At 40.0% G+C, this 20,563-nt stretch overlaps 1 protein-coding gene across 2 annotated transcripts in view; it reads right to left on the reverse strand.

Annotated features, from left to right (window-relative positions):
• The window catches only part of PPA2 (inorganic pyrophosphatase 2), a 30,675-nt gene that overhangs the window by 7,834 nt on the left and 2,278 nt on the right, over positions 1-20,563 (reverse strand). For both annotated transcript variants that reach the window (XR_011725647.1, XM_071742609.1), the window contains exons 2-7: positions 20,313-20,377; positions 19,117-19,161; positions 10,908-10,961; positions 9,561-9,680; positions 8,695-8,781; positions 7,402-7,528 (exon numbers count right to left, since the gene is read on the reverse strand). Coding sequence is in view for 1 of the 2 variants with exons in the window: in XM_071742609.1 (XP_071598710.1) it covers positions 7,402-7,528; positions 8,695-8,781; positions 9,561-9,680; positions 10,908-10,961; positions 19,117-19,161; positions 20,313-20,377 (498 nt within the window). In the remaining variant the exon portion in view is untranslated. The remainder of the gene's footprint in view (positions 1-7,401; positions 7,529-8,694; positions 8,782-9,560; positions 9,681-10,907; positions 10,962-19,116; positions 19,162-20,312; positions 20,378-20,563) is intronic.

Below are 20,563 nucleotides of genomic sequence, written 5' to 3' on the forward strand. Positions count from 1 at the left end.
ACCACTCCTGTCACTTCCAATCAGGTGCTCCTATTAGTCCCTTGGCAAATTAACTCCATGACAGGATGTTCACATGGGAAAGCCTTCAATACCATTTTAATTGATTCTGACACAATAAAGGGTTTTGTCCTTTCTGGAAGGCAAGTGCTTTTGTAGCTGGTGTAATCCTTCTCCTTCCATCTATTTCCCTCCCACAGTCACCTCTGATGGAAATCTGAGTTTTGCATTTGGGGAAGAACAACACGATGTCCCAGTACAGGTTGGGGGCTGACCTGCTGGAGAGCAGTGTAGGTGAAAGAGACCTGGGGGTCCTGGTAGACAAGAAGATGACCATGAGCCAGCAATGTGCCCTTGTGGCCAAGAAGGCCAATGGCATCCTGGGGTGCATTAGAAAGGCTGTGGTTAGTAGGTCAAGAGAGGTTCTCCTCCCCCTCTATTCTGCATTGGTGAGGCCGCACCTGGAGTATTGTGTCCAGTTCTGGGCCCCTCAGTTCAAGAAGGACAGGGAAGTGCTTGAAAGAGTCCAGCGCAGAGCTACTGAGATGATTAAGGGAGTGGAACATCTCCCTTATGAGGAAAGGCTGAGGGAGCTGGGTCTCTTTAGTTTGGAGAAAAGGAGACTGAGGGGTGACCTCATCAATGTTTTCAAATATGTAAGGGGTGAGTGTCAGGGAGATGGAGTTAGGCCTTTCTCAATGGTGACCAGTGATAGGACAAGGGGTAATGGGTGTAAATTGGAGCATAGGAGGTTCAAGTTGAATATCAGAAAAAATTTTTTTACTGTAAGGGTGACAGAGCCCTGGAACAGGCTGCCCAGGGGGGTTGTGGAGTCTCCTTCACTGGAGACATTCAAAACCCACCTGGACACGTTCCTAGGCGATGTACTCTAGGGGGCCCTGCTCTGGCAGGGGGGGTTGGACTAGATGATCTTTCGAGGTGCCTTCCAACCCCTAGGATTCTATGATTCTATGATTCTATGAAATGGGAACTGTCTTTTTGTTGCTGTGCTTTGCATGCAGTCTTCCTGCTATTTCATAATCTCACTTTGCTCAGGTCACCTTCCATGGTGTTATTCTCCTCCTCTGGTGTCTGGCAAGTCACTTGCTCATTTCTCCCTTCCTGATTCCCTGGCATCCCATCCTGTTTCTTGCTCTCACTCTATGTTGTTTGGCTACTTCATTCTCTTCTCCCATAAATGATGCCTCTCTCACTGACACCTCCTGGATGGCAGTGACTCCTGAGAGATACTTTGCTGTCTTTCCAGTCCCATAAAGCAGATTTTCAGAGTTGCTTAACCAACAGAATTGACACCTAGTCCTGTGCTTTCCACCTTTAAGTGCCTAAGTGTGCTGTTTTTTTTTAAATTCTAATCTATGAAACAAAGGCACTCAAGTATTTCTAAAGAGAACAGCAAGAAAAGGGAGAAAGTCTTGTAGAGATCATTCAGTTCTCTGTAGACCACCAGGAGATGACATGGGGACTAAACTGTAGGACCAAACCTATAGAAGAAGATAAGCTGACAGATGCCACTCCCAAATTCCACTGGATCACACAGTACCCAAAAAACAAACCATGAAAATCTGAAAAACTCTATGCAAAGTTTTGCCTCTGCACACACTTAATAGTGCTATGTGTTTATGGACTCAGAGTAAAACACGTTTTGAACTTGGCTGCTGGCCATCTGTCTGGGGAAGATTAAGGAGTTTCACTGGCAGAATCCCAGAAAAAAGGCAAGGGCACATAAGGCTGTGCTAGAGGCAGGTCTTCCAGCTGGAATGCATGTTTAGAAGCACAAGAAGCCTTTCACTGGGGTGGGTGTGTGACACCAACCAAGAAAGAATGATTTAGAAAAGGGTGGGGTCTTTATCAGAGCCAGGATGCTTTATTTGGGCTCTAATAAAACAGCAGCTTCTATTCAAATCAGTGTCAGGGCTCCTGTGCATCACCCTCCTCTTCTCTCTGAGCAAGGGAACATCTTGCCTCCCATCCTGAGCCCTTGTCATCTCCTCCTCTTGAGAGGTTTGAGCTCACAATTTCAAGTACTTGTTGAAAGGACACTATCTCATGTCTGTAAAGCAAACCAGGCTGCTGCAGCAATTTCCCTGCCTCCCAGCAGTGGATGAATTCCAGGTCTCCATTTTCGGACACTAAATTCAGCCCCACTTTCTCAGACTGATGTTGCTTTTCTTCTTGTTCCTGCAGCCTTCTCTTAACTCTGCTTCTCTACTCCTCCTACTTTGTTATTTTCCTCTTATTCCCATAAAAACTATTCATCAAAAATGTTTTACTGTGTATTGACACTTAGGCCCATTCCTACCAGTTCTCTGCTTTATAGGCTTGTTTATATTTCCTTAAAGGACTCAAATATTAGAATGGGCTTGGGGCAGGCTTCCATTACCTCCTTAGGATAGAGATGATCATCTTCATGGACAAAATAATCTCTTTCATTTTCAGTCTCTCTATTGGAAAATACCTTGCCTAGGGTAAAATGACTGCACAAAATCAGGCTGTAGCATTATATGGGCCCTTAACTACTATCTGCTGCACATTCTGGTTTTGAGGACTGAAGAAGGGGGAGAGTGGTTGTTTTCATTTTCTTGGTTCCCTGCAAGTTATTCTCCTTCATCCCCACACTTCACTATTCTTTATGAAAGACAGCTACTGGGCACCAAATGAAGCTTAAATGTTTGAAGAAAAAAAAAAGAGAAATATATAATAATGGGAGTTGGTGGCCAGCAGCAGGAAAAAGTGCAACAGTGCAATAAAAAACCCCACCACCAATAAGCAGTACAGTGAATTACTACACCAGCTATATAAGCCAGCTGCATATTAGGAAAAAAAAAAAATAAATTTAAGTGTTTTTTCTGCAGCAGACACCATTAGACACTTCTTTCTGATCCCAGCTGCTTACCCTTCCCCAGAGCTATGTACACATGCTGATGTCAAGAGGGGCTGAGCAAGCAGAGGAGTAGCAAGCATGCACCTGGACTGTGGTTTCATCTCTACAAGCCAGCCCTGCTCAGGGTGACAGAGCAGTGTCAGGCTCCTGCAGGCCTCTTGTCAGCACATCCCCACTGTCTGGATGTCCTGTCTACACACAAACATAGGTCTCATATTTCCAGGCACCAAAGTTAAACACTAAAGGTTAAAAAGAGATAGCTATAATCATATTAAGGCTTGCAGTTTTGTCTCAGTAAGGAGGATCTTTAGAGGTTGGCACAAACTGCTGCTAGCTCCCTGTGAAGGGAATGAGCCACTGCAAACAGATTCCAATTCTATTTGGCTTTACAAAAGAGAGCAACAAAAGCATTTGTACAAAACTACCATTTTTAGTACAACAGATGCTGCTTCTTGCAAGCAAAGCTAAAACAACATGCTTGCAGCAAGCTTTCTAAACAAGGTCTGCTGGAAGAGAGGACATATGTTTTTAATAACATCTTATAAACATTTACAGGAAGCAACAGCTACATTCCATATAAAGGCATTTGGTGTATTTTGTGCAGCATGGTGTGAGGGGGTAGGATGGGAGCCTCAGCAGAGATAATTAATTTCTTTATATTGAATGCTTACACAAATTCACAAAGGTTTTCAGGGCCTCTGCTGCTGCTCTGCATCTCAGCACACTCACACGCAAAGGTCCATAACAATGTATGGTACAGAGAATCCATTATGCTTTTTTTTTTTTTTTTTGGCCTCTTAGGGTTTCATTGCTTAACTCAAAGAGTTGTACATGGGAGAAAAAGCATGACAACAATTCACAGTTAACTATTCCAGTGCCAGCAAACAGCAGTGTAACAAAGCTGTCACAAATCACCTGCTGCTGTTGAACTGATCAGGCATCTTTCATGTGACCAATAGCAAAAACCAGTTACTAAGATTCCAGACCAGTAAATCTCCTGCAAAATGTCACCCAGCATACATCATCTGCCCAATTTGCTCAAGAAAGGTAAGATGACCTTTTTTGAGTCACGACTTTTCATAAGCTGCTTCCTGCTTTAGCTGCCAGCCATTTTCAAAGCCTCTTGTCCAACCTGAAGCTGCCATCTACATTTAGATAAAATTACAGCTGTGTTGTCCCTGCAACAGATATTGGGGTATCTGAAGTGCCCTGTAAGGACCCAGGCTTATCAATGTGAGGCTATTCCTATCTGTTTAATAAAGGCCTCATGGGCTCAGTCATCTTGGTCAAGTGGCCTGTAGCAGACCCCAAATCTGATGCCCTCTGCCCCTGCTCTCCTTTAATCCTGCCCATAAGTTCCAGGTGGCCTCCTCATTCATCCCAAAGAGGAGCTCCATGCACTCTAGCTGGTAACTGAGGTAGAGGGTGACACCCCCTTGTCTGGTTTACAAAACAAATGAGAAACTAAACCAAACAGAAAGCAACAGAAGGAGTAACAGCCAGGCCTATTACACCACTAAGATTTAGTACTTCTGTGTAGATTTAAGACCCTTTCCCAGACTTGCCTGGTTTGAAGTTGCTTTGCTGGCCTGCTAATGGCCCTCTGCCTAGCAACTGCCTGAGCAGCAAGGTAACACAAGAGTCTTCATGTAGCCACAGAAGAGACTTCTTATTGAAGTAGGTAAGTCTGAAGCTTTCTAGTTTTAGTCTAAAATAAACTTCCTCATCCAAATACCTGCATTTGATATACAGCTTGCATTTGGAATGAGACTGTCCCCATTCCTGCCAGTAGAAAGTGCTGTGATTTCACACAGATTACCTTCCAAAGTCAGTCCAAAAATACACTCAGACACTGCTATTCCCACTGGTGATCCAGTTCCCCCTTGAGAAGGTGCTAAGTACTGCTTATCATTCCTGTGTACTGTCACTATAAACTAGAGTTTCTCATTGCTCTGTGTGAAAGACAGAGTTCTAGGCAGGGTTTCCAATTTAAACCAGTATTTATCAATAAATGCCTGCAGGACACAGTACAGTGGAGTGCTATGAATAAACAATGAGAACTGCTCAGATGTTTGGACTGCTCAGTTTTAAGTTCTGTGAAGTCTCAGAAAAATCAATTGCACTTAGGAGAATGATCACACTCCCAGAAGGGGAATACACAGAGTGCCTGGGGTGTGCTTAAAGAAGCAAGAGGAGTTAACACACTGTGTGGGCTCAAGATGAGGTTTGCAAGCAATCACCATGCTGGTGTCTCAGAATTAACTCTTCCAAATGTTCAGGGGGGGTTGTGCACATACTGAGCTGAAAGCAAACGTGATGATTCCCAGCCCAAAAATGTTTAGCAAATGACACAAAAAATTACTGGGCAGACTTAGAAGGCAACATTTAGTCTCATCTTTTCCCTAGGAGGCCACCACAGTAACACAGCAGCAGATCAATTATTGAGGGAGATACCAGTGTTATCTGTAGCTGCTATGTTAATTATTTCAGCATAAAGGGATACTTGGGGAGAGGGAAAAAACAAGTATAAAAGGACATATTGTAATGCCTACTCTGACACATCTGTTTATTTTCAGACTGAAGAAAGACTGATGTTAAACACTGCAAGCTACTCACATTTTGTGAAAGCAGATGAAGGCTTTTTTTTTTTTTTTTTCCCCTTTTTCTATCCTCTTGGAAATCCTGGACTGCAACTCCAGTCATATTAAAAACCATATTAAACTGGCTTAATATTTCTGCACTTCTCTGAACCTCAGAATGACAGTTCTAGTCTTCAACTTTTGCACCTATTCCCTGACAAGAAAGAATGCACACAGGAATCAATTACAGGCAATGGTTTTGCCCATTAAAGTGTGTGGGTTTTGTTTGTTTTGGTTTTGTTTTGTTTTTTAAAAAACAAGACTAATTCTTATTTATCTCCCAAACATATTAAAGCTAATACAGCTGATACAAATCAGTCATTACCTGGAAAAACCCAAAACAAAATGGAGGGCTTTCAAATAGAGATACTGAATCCAGTGGTACAAACTGTCCTGGTTTTACCTCTGCTTAGTAGACTCCTTTTAAATTCTCTAACCTATTTTTCTGGTTAAAGCTTCTCATAAATTGTTAAGGAAAAAGGTAAGAGTTAAACAGATCAGTGTATAGAAATAAAGAGCTAATTACTGGTCTTTTAACTACTGACACATATTGCATTTCACTGCACATTATGGAAAGGTTTAAATTGATGCTAGCATTAACAGCAAACTCTTACTTACTATTTGCTTAAGATGAACTTCTTAATCTCTAACTGCCAGAGTAGTTAAAGTCATAAACACTATGTAGTAACTCATCTGCCCAATGATTTTAATCAGCATCAACCCAACAGTTTCCTTTTCCTCATTTCCTCTTCTCCCCTTCCTTCCCCACAAGCAAAGTATTCTCCATGTGAAAGCAACCTGAAAGAAAACTCAGAATGAAGGGCCACTCCAGTAATAGCCTTTACAGTCAAAAACCATGAAAAAGCCTCAATGCCAGAGAAACATACTTTCTTTAAAAAGCTACTGGATAGCCCTATTCCTCCAGAGAAGGCCACTTTCTGCCTTGGTGCTCCCTTTGCTCAGCAAAGAGCAAGCTCTGACCATATCTACCTGCTGGCATATATGTTTTTTGCCCTCATAACACCCACTAACATTTGGACAAACCTCCTCACTTAATTCTCATGATTTCCAGTGACACTGCATCCAAGGGAAGTGAACCTCCCTTTATTCAGAGAAAAGCTGTGCTTTACCTGTGCTGTAAAAACTTAATTCCCTGGAGGTTTAACACATCTGTGTCATCTTATTAACAAACAGTCTGCAGGTAGAGTTACACCACAAGTCATTCACAGAGACACATTTTAGTACCTGAATTCCACTTGAATACAAGAAGCATGGTCACAAGGAGGACAAGTCTGGACAGGATATTTCCCCTTGCAGTGCTAATCAGGGCTGATATTAAGGTGAGCTGCAATAGCAGTTTACTTTGTAAGGTTTCAAACTAAAAGGTGAAACCTAATTGTTCATAACAGGCAACAAACCCTGGACGTAACCCAGTTACAAGTGACAAAACACTGGACATGTGCTGAATTCTGAAAAGGGCTGTACAATGCCTGAAACTACAAAAGGGACACTTTCAACAAGGAAAACAGCAGTGTGCTACATAATCCAAGTGGGTAAATATACACTGTTACATAGGAGATAAGCCTGTAATTTTAAGAGGTCACTTTCTAAGGCAGTTGTGTTTCAGAAGTCAAAAGATTTTCTGCATGACCAGTCCTCTTGAAAAACCAAGTGAGCCTTTTCAAAAGCTTAGTGTGAAAGCACATGTGCCCTCCTTGAAGGAATCACCTGATTTAAACAACAAGAAACATCTTGCCTTTCCCCTGGCTGCCTCTTTTTGTCCAGAGTGGCCTAAACTTAGGTCCCACTCCACTATTCAAGCTGTTGACATGAGCTTGCATTAAGAAATACAAAAATACTTGCCATGGATTTTCTGAGCTTCTGGGTCATCCACACTGATAGCAATTATCTTCCAATCTGTCTCTCCTTCATCAACAAGAGCTAAAACACCCAAGACCTTCACCTGAATAACCTCACCAGAAGAACGAACCTGAAACAGAACATAATCTCATAAATATTTGGAAAACACTACATAGAATTTCTTTTACCTTACAGAAAAAATGATTTTACTATATGCTTGACCAGCAGCTAAAAGAATTGCAAGTATATATATCTATTTAACACTGCTACCCTTGCTACTATCCAACCCTCAATTCTCCAGTCAGCATTTAAGTAGACAGCACAAGCCAAAAAAAAATTCTCTGTCTTCTACCCCACTTCCCCACACCTTGATCATCATCCCAAACTGCAAGTAAAAAGTATCTCATGCTCATTTTTTAATTCCTTTCTCCTACTTGACTCTACTTTCTCAATTCTTGGTCTCAATCTCTCTTTGCTGTTCCTTTCTCTAGACTCCAACACACACCCTACACCCCCTTTCCCAGAAATACCAGCACAACTTTTTTTTTGCATTTTTTTCAGAGCCTTCACTGAGGTCACCAATAAAACTTGCCCTTACCTTAAGATCCCAAGAGGTCCCTCTTCTGAACTCATGTATTTCAGAAACCCCATCTTTGATACCACAGAAGATTGCTCCATTCTTTGCTGCCTCCAGACAGAATTCTCTTTAGTGAGCTAAACCTTTGCCCTATACCCACTAGTGCTATACAGTGCATCTCTTTTTAATCCACCCACTCCATCTCTTATAACTCTGCAATGCTGCAGCAGGTTCCTGCCTTCTCTAGAGAAAAGGGAGCTACTTCTGTTTGCACCCAGGAGAACTCAAATCTACCTCCTCTGTGAGTCTAGCATTGTAGTTTTATGTGCATGACTCTGCCATACTTCATCTTTCAGAAGCTTGTTCCTAGCTCCAGTACTACTAAGTGGGGAAAAAGAAATTTTTCTTTCCCCCAAAATCTTAAACCTCTCTTCCTTCACACAAAACTCACCATCCAGGCACAGAACATCAGAGTAATGTTGACTTACTTTCCCTTTTATACAGTAGACAGACTGTACCAAATCCTGGCATTTTTTTCCTTTTTAAAAATCCATCATTACCTTACCTATACCCTCTTCAGATCCCCTGTGCATACTTCTGTCATCCCTTGAGATTATTACCATCTTGTCTTGCTTTCCATCTGGCCTTCTCTTCCAGAAGTTGTTACCTAATCATTAAATTAACCATCATAAATTAAATTAATCCTGATAAAGACAAACCTTTGAGCCTATTTCACAAACATCAATTGGATCATTATCCCCACAACATCCTGTGACATTATCTGTATGGTTTGGATCTTCCCAGGTCTGTCAAAGGAAAAAAAAAAATCTGTTACCAACTAATCTGAAATTACAATTCAACTAACCACAAAGTTACTATCATTAATAAAAACACCAATAAAAACATCAGCTTTCTGAGAACAGCCTTTTCTAGCTCCACCATGGTGTTCAGTCCTAATTCGAGTCCAATGTATTATCCACAGAAATAAAAAAGTTTAAAACTTTTCATTATGCTCAAAATTTCAGCCATTAGCTGAGCTTTTTCATGGCTCAAAATTCTGAATGTGTCATGATCAGTAAAGTCTCATAGTTCAGAGAAAAGTTAAATAAGGCAGTTGAGGCTTAATCTGAAAAAGAACAGCTCTTGTATCCCTCTTTGTTGAAGATATTAAGAAATCCCAATTAAAATTTATGCTGCAATACATGAAAACCCTAAATTAGCCTTCTCTAAAAAATGCTTTGTTTATGCAGAAAAGGGCTACTTGACAGAGCACTCTTCAACAGCAGACCATGGAAGTTCAATTTCATCACTACAATACAAAGGCACAGACTAAAGGCTTGAGATTTCTTGATGGTTTAACTCCTTCCTGAAACCTGGCACATATTTACACCCACACTTAAACCCTGATCCAAATTTATGGGCACAAGAAAGCCCAATGTGAAAAAAAAAAAATCATCCTAATTTACAAATGCATCAAGGAGAAACACCCCTCTTGCAGCTGATCTGCATTCAAGCAGAACTCAAGATTTACAAGGCAATTTCCACAGAAGACAGAAAACTTTCACCATTATAGCAAAAATGTTACCTGTGGGAGGGCACCATAATTCCATATATAACCCTTGTGAGGAAAGATATTTGCCACATATCGAAGTTTGCCTTTCTTTGTATCATGTTTAATGGGATTCAATGGCTCCTCAGTGGCAATCTAAGCAGATCATGAAAAAAAAAGAAAAAAAAGAAAAAAAAAGAGAGACAGAAACAAGAGAGAAATAAGAGAATTGTGAAATGGAAAGCAATTCATTCTGTACCCAACCAGTTGGAAAGATCCATCTGGGAGCATCTGCTCGTGGTTTGAGAAGTATTAAAAGTTTGATGGCCTCACTCTAAATCTCAAGGGTCATATTCAAAGAACAACTTATTAAGGTTTTAAGTAACACTGTGAAGAATGCAAGGAAAAAAAATTATTCCAGAAGAGCAGGTCATAATTTATATGGAAACTGTCACGGTCAAACATAACACTGAAAGGAACTTAGGTGAGGTGCTCTTGCACTTCATAATACAAGTTCAGCAAACATACAAATGATGGCAGAAGTTCTTCTGACAACAAGGGCTTTGACAGCAACAGGGGAAATGATTGCAGAGTAACAGCTGTGGTGGTCAACACAGTTCAATGGTTTTCCAGCATCAGGGAAAGGAGGAAGCAAAATTCCGAAAGAATAGGCTGGGGAGATTCTTTGGTATTCATTTTAAAAATCAAAATATTTTACAGCTCAACCACTAACTTCCTTAAAGATCTGAGGAGCATCCCTAAATGTTCTACCAATGCTCAGGAAGATAGAATGGATCCTGGTGAAATCTGTTGTTTTTCAACACTACAGATGAAGCATTACTCAGCTTCTGTATTCTAACTGCAGAGGAACAACCCACTAGGCCTTACTTTTAAAATATCTCCCTGTAGGATGTTTTCAACGAGGTTTTTGTTGAGGGTTTGTGGGGTTTTTTGTGTCACAAAGAATTACTTTTTCATTTCCAACACCCTTTGTCAGTATTTGGCCTAGCACACTATGCAGCAGAAACAAAAAGAATTAAATCCTCTGAGTGGAATGCTGTATGAGCAAGCAGGAGTAAGACTAAATGCTGGACAATGTCCTGCAAGGCAATGCTCTAGGGCTCTGTTGCAGGTATGCTGCAAACTGCAGCCAAAGGGCTGCCAAGAAGTGCTGCTCACCTGCACAAAGCAACAAAATTAGAACTTCAACACTGTGTAACTGCAAGGAAAGTGCCTGTATGCACAACTTCAAATTAATCTAATAGAGCAAATTTTATGTGTAAAGAGTAATCTACATTCTGATTAGACTCTAATTATTGGAAGCCACTGCATTATCATAACTTCCATGAATTACTAAATAATCACAGTATTTTTCTTAATTACCTCCATTTTTGCATTTGTCCAACGAGGCACTTCTACAACCATATTAAACAGGGCCTAAAACAAAAAACAATGGCAGAACTGAAAATAAAATCCACTTGGCAATTAGTATTTTACAATGAGACAATTTCTCTCCTCTGCATCAGCAACATACACATCTGTGTTACAGCTGCTTTTACATTAAATACAATTTATTTGCTTCTCCACAATAATATTCTATCTCCTTGGTTCATCCTTTCCTCACCCCACCCCTTTAGGCATCTGAACAACTACAAGTAGTGAAAATGCACATGATGTTTTTTATTCCAGTATCAATATTACTCTTCACAAAATGTTACAAAGTCCATGGAATAGCTTGCTGCAAGGCAGTGGTTAAGTGTGCTAGTCAAAGAGGGCATTGCTATAGGACAGAGTTTCCCTCCAGCACTGGAAAAAGCAATATTTTGGGGTTTTTTCCCCTGAAGATTTATTTCTTCAGGCCCTCCATTTAAAAAAAAAACAGTGCAAATGCAACAGTGACAGACATTTCTCAGTCAAATCTCCCTGAGGTCAGATAAAATGAATCCAAAATGATGGCAGAGAAAGACATGGACACAAGCACCTTAATGTTCACATTAGCATTCTTCCTGACAGAAATATAGTTAAAGTTGCTTCAAGAAAGGGAGGGAAGTAAACCTAACACATGTCAACTATCATCCTTTTAGAAGCAAAATAAGTAATCCATGCCCTTCTTACTGAAGAAGTTAAAGTGACATTTTCTGAAGAGAAAAACTCTGTAAATACTGTAAGGTTCTTCTTCTGGAGGTATCAGAATTAAGCATGACCAAGGAGTACTCATCTAAATCAGCAACTAGACCAAACCACCCATGCTATGCCTACAACCTGTTTCCTCCTAGATTACTAAAATCACCCCAAATTATCACATTGCCTGGGACATCTCTTTGCAGCCAAAGAAAACGTGCGTTGATATTTTAAAAAATGCAACAGTTCAGGGAGGACAATTTATTTTTGCATAAATTTTTAGGAAAAAAAAGATATAAAGACTGAAGACTTGCACTGAAATTTTTACTACACTGTAATTAAGGTTCCACCATACTCTAGATATTTGTATTTTGTTCCTTGCACCCTGTAGATGCAAAAACTACCAGACTAATTCCATTGGTTCTATGATCTTCTTCCAGAATTAGAAAGTAGAAAGCAAAGGAAAATCCCAATTCAGCATTTCTTCCATGAGATCACAAGCTCTGCACAATCCTGACAGCAGTTTCCCAGCAAATTAAAATTTGCCACCCAATTTGTGCCCACACTGCAATAAGTGGCAAGTCAGATGGAATCACTTTTCTGAAATCATAACCAAATAAAACAACAGCAAAAGGAGAAATGCTCTTCAGTTTCATAAGACACAGCTTATGTGCATAAGAATGGTTGAAACAGAGAAGTAATCAGAAAAAGAGCTTGAAGATGGCAATGGTAAGGAAGCAAATAGAACAAAGGAACATACATGCAGAAGCAGGTAAGGGGAGGGTTGGAAGAGAGCCAAAACATCAGAAAAACACTTGGAAAAAAGAAATGCACAGCATGAAAGCCAGTGCTGACAAGAAACTCTTAGGGAACTGCCAGGCAGGGCAAAGAATTGTTCTGACTGGTAGCTACAGGCAGAAAACTTACAAACTACTCCTGGAATATACAATGTTTTCCCCTCTACCACAGTCCTCTGTTTCTGTTATTCAGTGCCACTGTACATTTTCCTGTGTCTAATAAAATGGCTTCATCACACTGTAAATCTTGGCTTTGAACTTGGTCAAGAGTTATTTCAGGTCTTCACCAAACACCTCTCAGGGCTGGACAAAAACTGTACTGAAATTAATACAGTGCTGCTCTCAAAAACAAACAAACAAAAAAAATCACTCAGGTTTAAGTCAGCTCTGAGACTAGACCTTCATAATTTGTGGTATCAGTCAACTGTGAATTGTCAAGTCTTAAATGTGACCTGATAGATTAATTTGTATGCAAAAAAATTCACCAAAAGTACTCTCTTTAATGCTAAGCTGCTACAAGCATTTACAAGAGCTTAATAACTTCATGCAGTGCTTACATTTAAAACCAAAAAGTTTTATTTATAGGCCAATTGCATTTTCACAGTGATGAGACAGGACTCACTCATGTGGAAAGGAGAGCTCATACTAGATTCATTTGACAGACAGAAAGAGAGAAAAATACTCCTGGGTTTTTAGGGACTTTCTGCTCCTCCTTCTTATCTTGCTTCCTTCCTTGCATAAATATCACCCAGGAATTTTTCCATCACTTATTCTCCCACACCAAGCACCTCTTTCTTCTGACCTCATCCATTGCTTCAAAACCATCTCTCCCTCAGCTGCAAACAGAAATGCAAGTGTCAGACACCACCTGGCTTCACAGATTATCATCTGCATATGCCATTCACTTGTTAGTTTTGGATGGCAAATGCATCTGGTAATTGACAGTTTTATCTTTCTTTTAAACCAGTTGAAAAAGAAAATTCCACCTTGCTGAAGTCCCAAGGGAGCACTTCTGCCCTCTCAATCAATGGTGAAGCCCACCTGACACACTTTCCAGTGACATCAACAGAAATAAAATCCTTCATGAAAGAAAAACTATTGCTTTGGAAAGTTTACCATTTAACTGTGTTAGCATGACAGCAGACAACTGGTCTGCCTGTGAGATCCCTGCTTGCTGCAGTTCACATTTAATCCAACTCTGCAAGCACTTAATGTTGGAGACTCCATGAGAGCAGACTACACACAGGCCAGATGGAGCAGTTCCTACTGGCTCCCCTCATGCCAACTCTGCTGGCTGATGGTTTCTTCAGCAGGACAATCTCCTGGAGCATGCAAGAAAAGAGAAGCAAACAGTTTCCTAGATACAGAAAAAGGACAGAGCCCATGAGCTAGGGAAAGTGACCTTACAGCCCGGAGGGACCTGCAAGCCAGGGTATTTCATAGCTTGTTTGGGTGAATGTGAACACGAGACAGAGGTTTGTACTTACACTCTGTTGTACCTTTCAGAGGGGATGTGGAAAAAAAAAAAATCATAATCCTTTTGCGCAACAGAAAGAAGTCAAAAGTGAATTTCCCAATTCCTAAAACTGGATATGAAAATCAGCAGAAAATGACATCACAAGGCAAAACCACTATGCATAGATGATTCCCTTTATTGCCTAAGAACTACACGCAAAGAACATTACGTGGGAACTCCCACAGGGTGTAAATAAGTGTTTGCTTTCTGGGGGGGTTAACACTGCTTGTCAACTTGGTACATTCCATTTCACTTGGCCATCATTTTTAGTATTGATATTGTTTTTGCTAAGACAAGCAAAAAAGTCTCTTACACAGAGAAAAGGAACAGGTTTTGGAGTTTTTTTTAAATAAGAAAACCACAGAAAGATAAAAAGACATACAAATATTCTTCAACCTACTCATGCAGCAAGTGCTCAAAGAACTCAGAAATTTTGAAAACTACTTTTTATAACCTGCCCTTCTGGACTCCCAGACATCTTTCACAGGAAAAATCAATCCCTACCTACCTTCCTCTTTCTTGTTCAATCATTGCCTTTCCCAGTCCTCCTGAATTCCTTAGGTGGTGCATTTGAGGGGGGGGAGGCTGAATAGGATTTTGCCCAAGGATTGTATCTTAATGCTCAACTCTGAAGGTCCAGCTAATTTGAAGCAGAAGTGAAGCAACTTATGGAGAGAGAGGAAAGTGACAAAACATAAAAGAACACAAACAGAGAGGAGCAGAAACTCGGGACAATTTCATAAAGTGACAAACATCACCACTTTTTTACCACCACCTTTCTCACAACAGTAAGAAGAGGTATGCTAAAGCTTACAATTACTTTAGTGATTTTTACAGTAGAATGATAAAAACAAAAAACAGACTGAAAGCACTAGTGGCAGAATTTGGGGGCTGCTGACCCTCACTGAGAAGCTGTGAGCTCACAATGCACAGAGAAGAAAAAACAGCTATCATTTCAATTTTTTTCTGTCTTCTCATTTCCAAACTTGAAGGGATTCTCATCAGCCATCAAGTGAATGTGGTAGCATGCACCTTAGGACTAATGAAAACAAAAAACATAAGCTGCAGTCCAGCAGCAGTGTGAACAACAGATGATGTCTAAAAGATAAAAAAAAACAAAACCAAAAAGCACACACAAAAAATCCACAAAACCACAAAAAAAAAAAAAAAACAAACACCAAATAAAAGTTACAAGCCTTCCTAAATACTTGCTACAAAGTATTTGCCAATTAAAACAACAAACCAGATGCCAGCAACATCTGGACACCAAATATACTGAATCTAAATGAGAGGTCAATGGAACTTTTCCAATATAGATTAACAAGCCACACAACAAAAAAAGGAATGCAGTGCCCAGCATAAATTCAAAGTGCCTGCAGACTCGTTACAGTGCACCTCCCTCATGGTACAGTGAAAAGAGAATCACAAACATTGTGTAAATTTTTACCCACTGTGGCATTTTTACCCAAAAGTGGCATTAGGCATATTGTCTGATCAACTGGACACACTCACCTCAGTGTACAACCATGACAGGAATGAAAATGAAACACTGACTTTCTCAAGCTTGAGGGACCATTTATTTTAAGCTTGATCAAACCACTGACACAGCTTTCTCAGTAAACCAGCTCTATTCCAATAGATTTTAGCTGGACTCCTGAGTGAAGATTAGTTCTACTCTGGTATTTGTTAATCTCCAAGAACCCACAACCAGGTGTGCAGCCACTGGACACATCCACAGAAAAATGCTGGGCAAGTTCAAGCATCAGGATGGAAGCTTCAGTAATAATCCAAAATTCAGAACACAGATACATAATGGACCCTACAGCCCAGGTTATGTGTACTGAAAAAAAATGTCTAAATAACCAAAAAGGTGACAGAGGCTGCAGTTAAGACATAATACAAAGTCAGTACAAAGTCTACACCTGTATTGCATGGTAAATGGTGACAGCTTTTCCCTTCTTACAAAACGTACAGACATTATCATAAGACAATTCTGACAGCAGTTTTGAACACTGTTCTAAGGATGAGGCCCTCTATTAGATCACCTATTCAGTCTGCATGACCACCCTGAGGACTCCTTGGATCTCACCTGACTATTTAATTTATCAGAAGTTTTTGCCTGACAGAAGAAATTCAGCTGAAGTCCATAGGGGCATTCCAGGCTTCTGCAACCCAAAGGATACAACAAAACAAAAGCTGTCTTGTTTCTCTTGTTTTTGTGGTTTGGTTTGTTTTGTTTCAAATGCTCTTGTAAGGCATCTGCAAGTCAGAAGACCATAATCTCTATACACTTGGATAGATTCCTTACCAAGGCTGACATTTTAAATAAAACCTTGTGTCCAAGAACACCTCAGGCCTCTGAATGACATGTGAGTACTTTACCAAAGACACACAATGACAAGGAGATTAGAAACCCTTTCACTACAGCAGGGAAGCAACATGTCACATTTGTCTTGAAAAGAAAATTATGACCTCTTCAAATCTTCTTCCTGCTAGACATGGAAGACCATATTCAACAATCAGCCTCTGACAGTTCTGACTGTAACCACAGTGGGAACATTCATTCTTCCAGCCAGAGATGTGAAATTTTCAATACCTTTCAGTGAAATTTACTGAATTAGGAGTGGATTCTAAGTGCTTGCAATGCTTAAGAGAGGTTCAGACTGCAAGCTGGTAAAAATGTTGAAACTGAAGCTTAATATATGATTAATTTCAACTTGGTTTCTCCCTCAAAACAGCTTCTCTCTGTTCTTCAAAGAGGAAAAAAAAAAATCTGTGAAAGCAAAAACATCAGTTGTTAACAGTGGGTGCAAGGCCAAATGTAACTGGGATTTGGGAATATCTTTAATATTGCAAGAAATGGCAGTACTACTGAGAACAGGTCATATGGAAACACCATAGCATTTGCCTTGTAGCTACAAGCTGAGACTGCATTACAGCTCACCATGTGCATGAATCCCTTGAATCCCTACCCCATGAATGCTGAAAGCTGAAACTCCTCTATTTTGAGACATTTTCTAGTATCAGGAATGCCAAGAACAATTTAAAGAAGATTAGACAGACTGAAGTGACACATGCAGAATTCCCTTCATTTTCCAAAGCTAACCTGACATTTGATGAACACCAGTTCAGAATAATTTAATACACTTTAAGAACTTACCCTTTTTTGAGAGAAACAAGTAACTCCTACTCTAAAACTACAAGTTTTAAAGATGCCATTATGTTTCCAGGGCAAGAGGAACCATCAGCTTTGAATTCTGGCCAAATTCAGTGTGAAGATTAACTGAACACCAGGTATCAATAGTAGCCTTTGCATCTCTAGACAGAAGCAAGGAGTAGAGTGCTTCCAGGGTCTTCAGAGATCAGTACATGCTATTAAATTACTCATTTTCCCCTGATTAAGATATGCTTTCCCTACACACAAGCACACAGGGATGCATTTCTCACCAGGCCAAGGTGAGGAATGCTGCTGAAGAGCCAACATAAGAAAAAACTGCTTTCCTGAACACAGATTCCTCTATTTTCTCTCTTCTCCCCAGCTCCCAAAGGTGACACTGGAAAAGGTTTTTCTGTATGATTTGCATTCTTGCATTTCACCATCTACACAAAGAACAAGCATGTTTGGGAAGCCTTCAGCTTGCATGTTTGCTTGCTTGCTTGCTTGGATCAGAAGCCCACAAAGATCAGAATGTACATTTACCTTCACTCTTTTTCCATAATTCTCTCATAGCAGCAGTTGTCTGAAACAGCTCTGGAGTCCACACTGGCTCAGGAGGCAACAGCTACTCAGCCTCATACTTTTCCCCCCTGCTCCATAGGCTGATTCAGAGGTCAGAAAAAGGGTACTAGAAATGTGCTTTTTAATAAGCTGTTATGCTTTCCTCCTCACAGACAAATGCAGTTCTGAACAGCTTTAAACACTGTGTTAAAATTAGCTTTGCACCTTCCCAACTGGCAGGTATTGTCACAGTACTCACAAGTAGGGGAAAAACAAAATACTTGACTTCCAGTAAGAGCAGTAATTATGAATTCATGTTGCAAAACAATGATCTTTGAGAAAGGTTACTGACACATAACCTTTCCCTGTAACAATTAATCTTTCAGGCATGATTCTACATCTACTAAAATTTACTTAAGTGGGCATCAAGCAACAGGAAATCTAAAACTGGATGATCTTTACAGTCCCTTCCAACCTAAACCATTCTATAGTTGTAGCTTAAATGAATCACAGGCCAAAGAGAGAGGGAGTACACAGTACAGCACTGTGTGGGGAGATGGTGCACAGCAGAACCACCAGTGTACCACACAATATTTGCAAAACTATGAGAACACAGGCAGTTAGGACAGTTCCTGCACACTGGAGGGGTACTTACAGTTTTGCAATATCACTGGCCAAACAGGTATTGAGAAGATAAAGATTGTGACACACACAGACCCATAGTGGTGTTAAAGTATAGTTTGTTCCATTTTTTAGTTTCAGTTCTGCTAATTTTTAGGTACTCCTGTGCCAGGGAAAGCACTGCAAAAAATGCATCATTTCTGGAAAGAAACAAAAACTAATCTTGTTTCACAGAAAAAGCCTGAGCAGACCTTCATGGCTTAACTTCAGTGCTGGTTCATGCTGAACCTATGTGGATGATTTTTTTTCTCTCTCCCTGGGCTTCCCCAATGAGTACAGGAAACAACATATCCTCAGTCCTAAAAAGAGGATACTAAGTCTAATTTCTGCCCTAACACACTTAGGATTTCTGAAGTTCTGTATAGATACCAAAGATTACTCACAGTCAACAGCATAATGAATATTTCATTAATGGAGGGTATTTTGCAAATGTTTCTGAATGCAGTTGCAAAAAAGATAACAGATCTATGCTGCAAAAGTCATAATGAACCTTCCAGAGTGGTATAAAAGAGTTTGCCTTTGAGAACATCATGATGAATAAAAGAATTTTGACATTTCTGTCCCATTCAAAGAGGAGAATATTAAATCCCATTAAGATTCTTTCTCATCCTAAAAGATTTGCATTTGAAGATCAGACAACTATATTCAGTGAGAGGAAGTTCATTCCACAGAAGAGTGAAGAGATGTTAGAAAGAGAGGGAAAAGTAAAAGAAAAAAAAAGAAAGAAAGAAGGAAAAAAAAGGAAATGCTTAGCAGTACCTCACTTCCAGTAGTCTTTGGCCTCTTTGCAGGAATACCTTTATCCTACAGGGAAAGAGAGAAATTGTATGAAAACATTAGGAAGCAATACTGTATTCACATAAATACAGACAACAGTAGTTTTCAATGCAATTAAAATAATCTCCACTCTGATCAAACATCTCTGTTCCAGAATATAATCTACAGAAAAATCAGACTATAATCTACCCCTCCAAATCTCACACTTGACCCAGTGACAGCAAGGCCCAGAGAAAACATGGTGAAAATGCTTTTCCAGCAACAGCATCCACTAAACAGAGCATTTTAGTAAAGCCTCTCTGAAAGAGACTTGCCTTTTCCATTGGCAAGCACACCTAGTGCCTGACAATCAAAAAGGTTTTGTGCAGATTTTTGACCTCCCATTTTAAGCAATTCAAGAGATAGTTTCATTAGTTCAGAAGTCTCAATCCAAACATGCTACAACTTCTCACCATCCACATCATTCATCGAGACCCAGCGACAAATCAAGAAAATGGCTGAAACCCTCCCACCTGTTTGTCTAACGAGCAGACCATAATAAGCAAAACTAACTCCACACCAAAGGCTGGCAGTTCCCACCACTGACAGATAAAACAGGCATTTCATTATTACTGTAATGAAACTCCAGGGAGTGTAGCTAACAAGACGTGAAAGTGCTCGGCTGCACCTCACGCCTTATAATTCTCCAAAGGTGTGATTACCAGTTCTCTCTTGGGCATTATTGTGTGGCTTCCAATTATAAAGTTCCTCTTGGGAATTAAAGGAATACACCCTAAGTTACACAAGTGTGTCTTGTGTATCTCCTGCATGCACTTTTAAGTATAGAAAAATGCCACTTTAAAAAGAGTAATAGTGGAAAGTGAATTGAAGAGCACATAAACACCTTAAACACAAAGACCGAGGTACAGTGAGGGTTCCTCCCATCCTCAATCACTGGGACGCTTTAAGAGGCACCTGAATGTCTCTACCCTGTAATCGTGTTTCACTGCATGTTACTGAATTCAGCAGAGAAAATCTGGCAGTTTCTGTGCCTGTATTCCATAAGGAATGAGCCTGAGTCAGAACAGTCCTTTCTGGTGCTATACAGTTGTCTGTTAATTTGTTACCAAAAAACGATACAGGATACCAACAAAGTTGTTACCATGTTGCAAATAATTGTTTAGGCATTAAAAACATACCTCTTTGGAACTAGCAAACAGTGGGATATCATGAAACGGGGAAATATATTTACCATCTTCATTCTCTGAAAAAAAACAAAACGAAGTAGCATTACAAATCTGAAGATAGGCTGTGGGATGTTGGCATTGCTGTTATGCATGACAGAAATCTATGATATGCCACAACTGCACATCTGTTAAACTCATCCTGAAGTTTAATTTCAAGGACTAAAAATCTACAAATAGTACAAGGAATTTGATTGTCTGACAAG

The sequence above is a fragment of the Heliangelus exortis genome, chromosome 4 (genome assembly GCF_036169615.1).
Source record: "Heliangelus exortis chromosome 4, bHelExo1.hap1, whole genome shotgun sequence".
NCBI classification, from domain to species: domain Eukaryota; kingdom Metazoa; phylum Chordata; class Aves; order Apodiformes; family Trochilidae; genus Heliangelus; species Heliangelus exortis.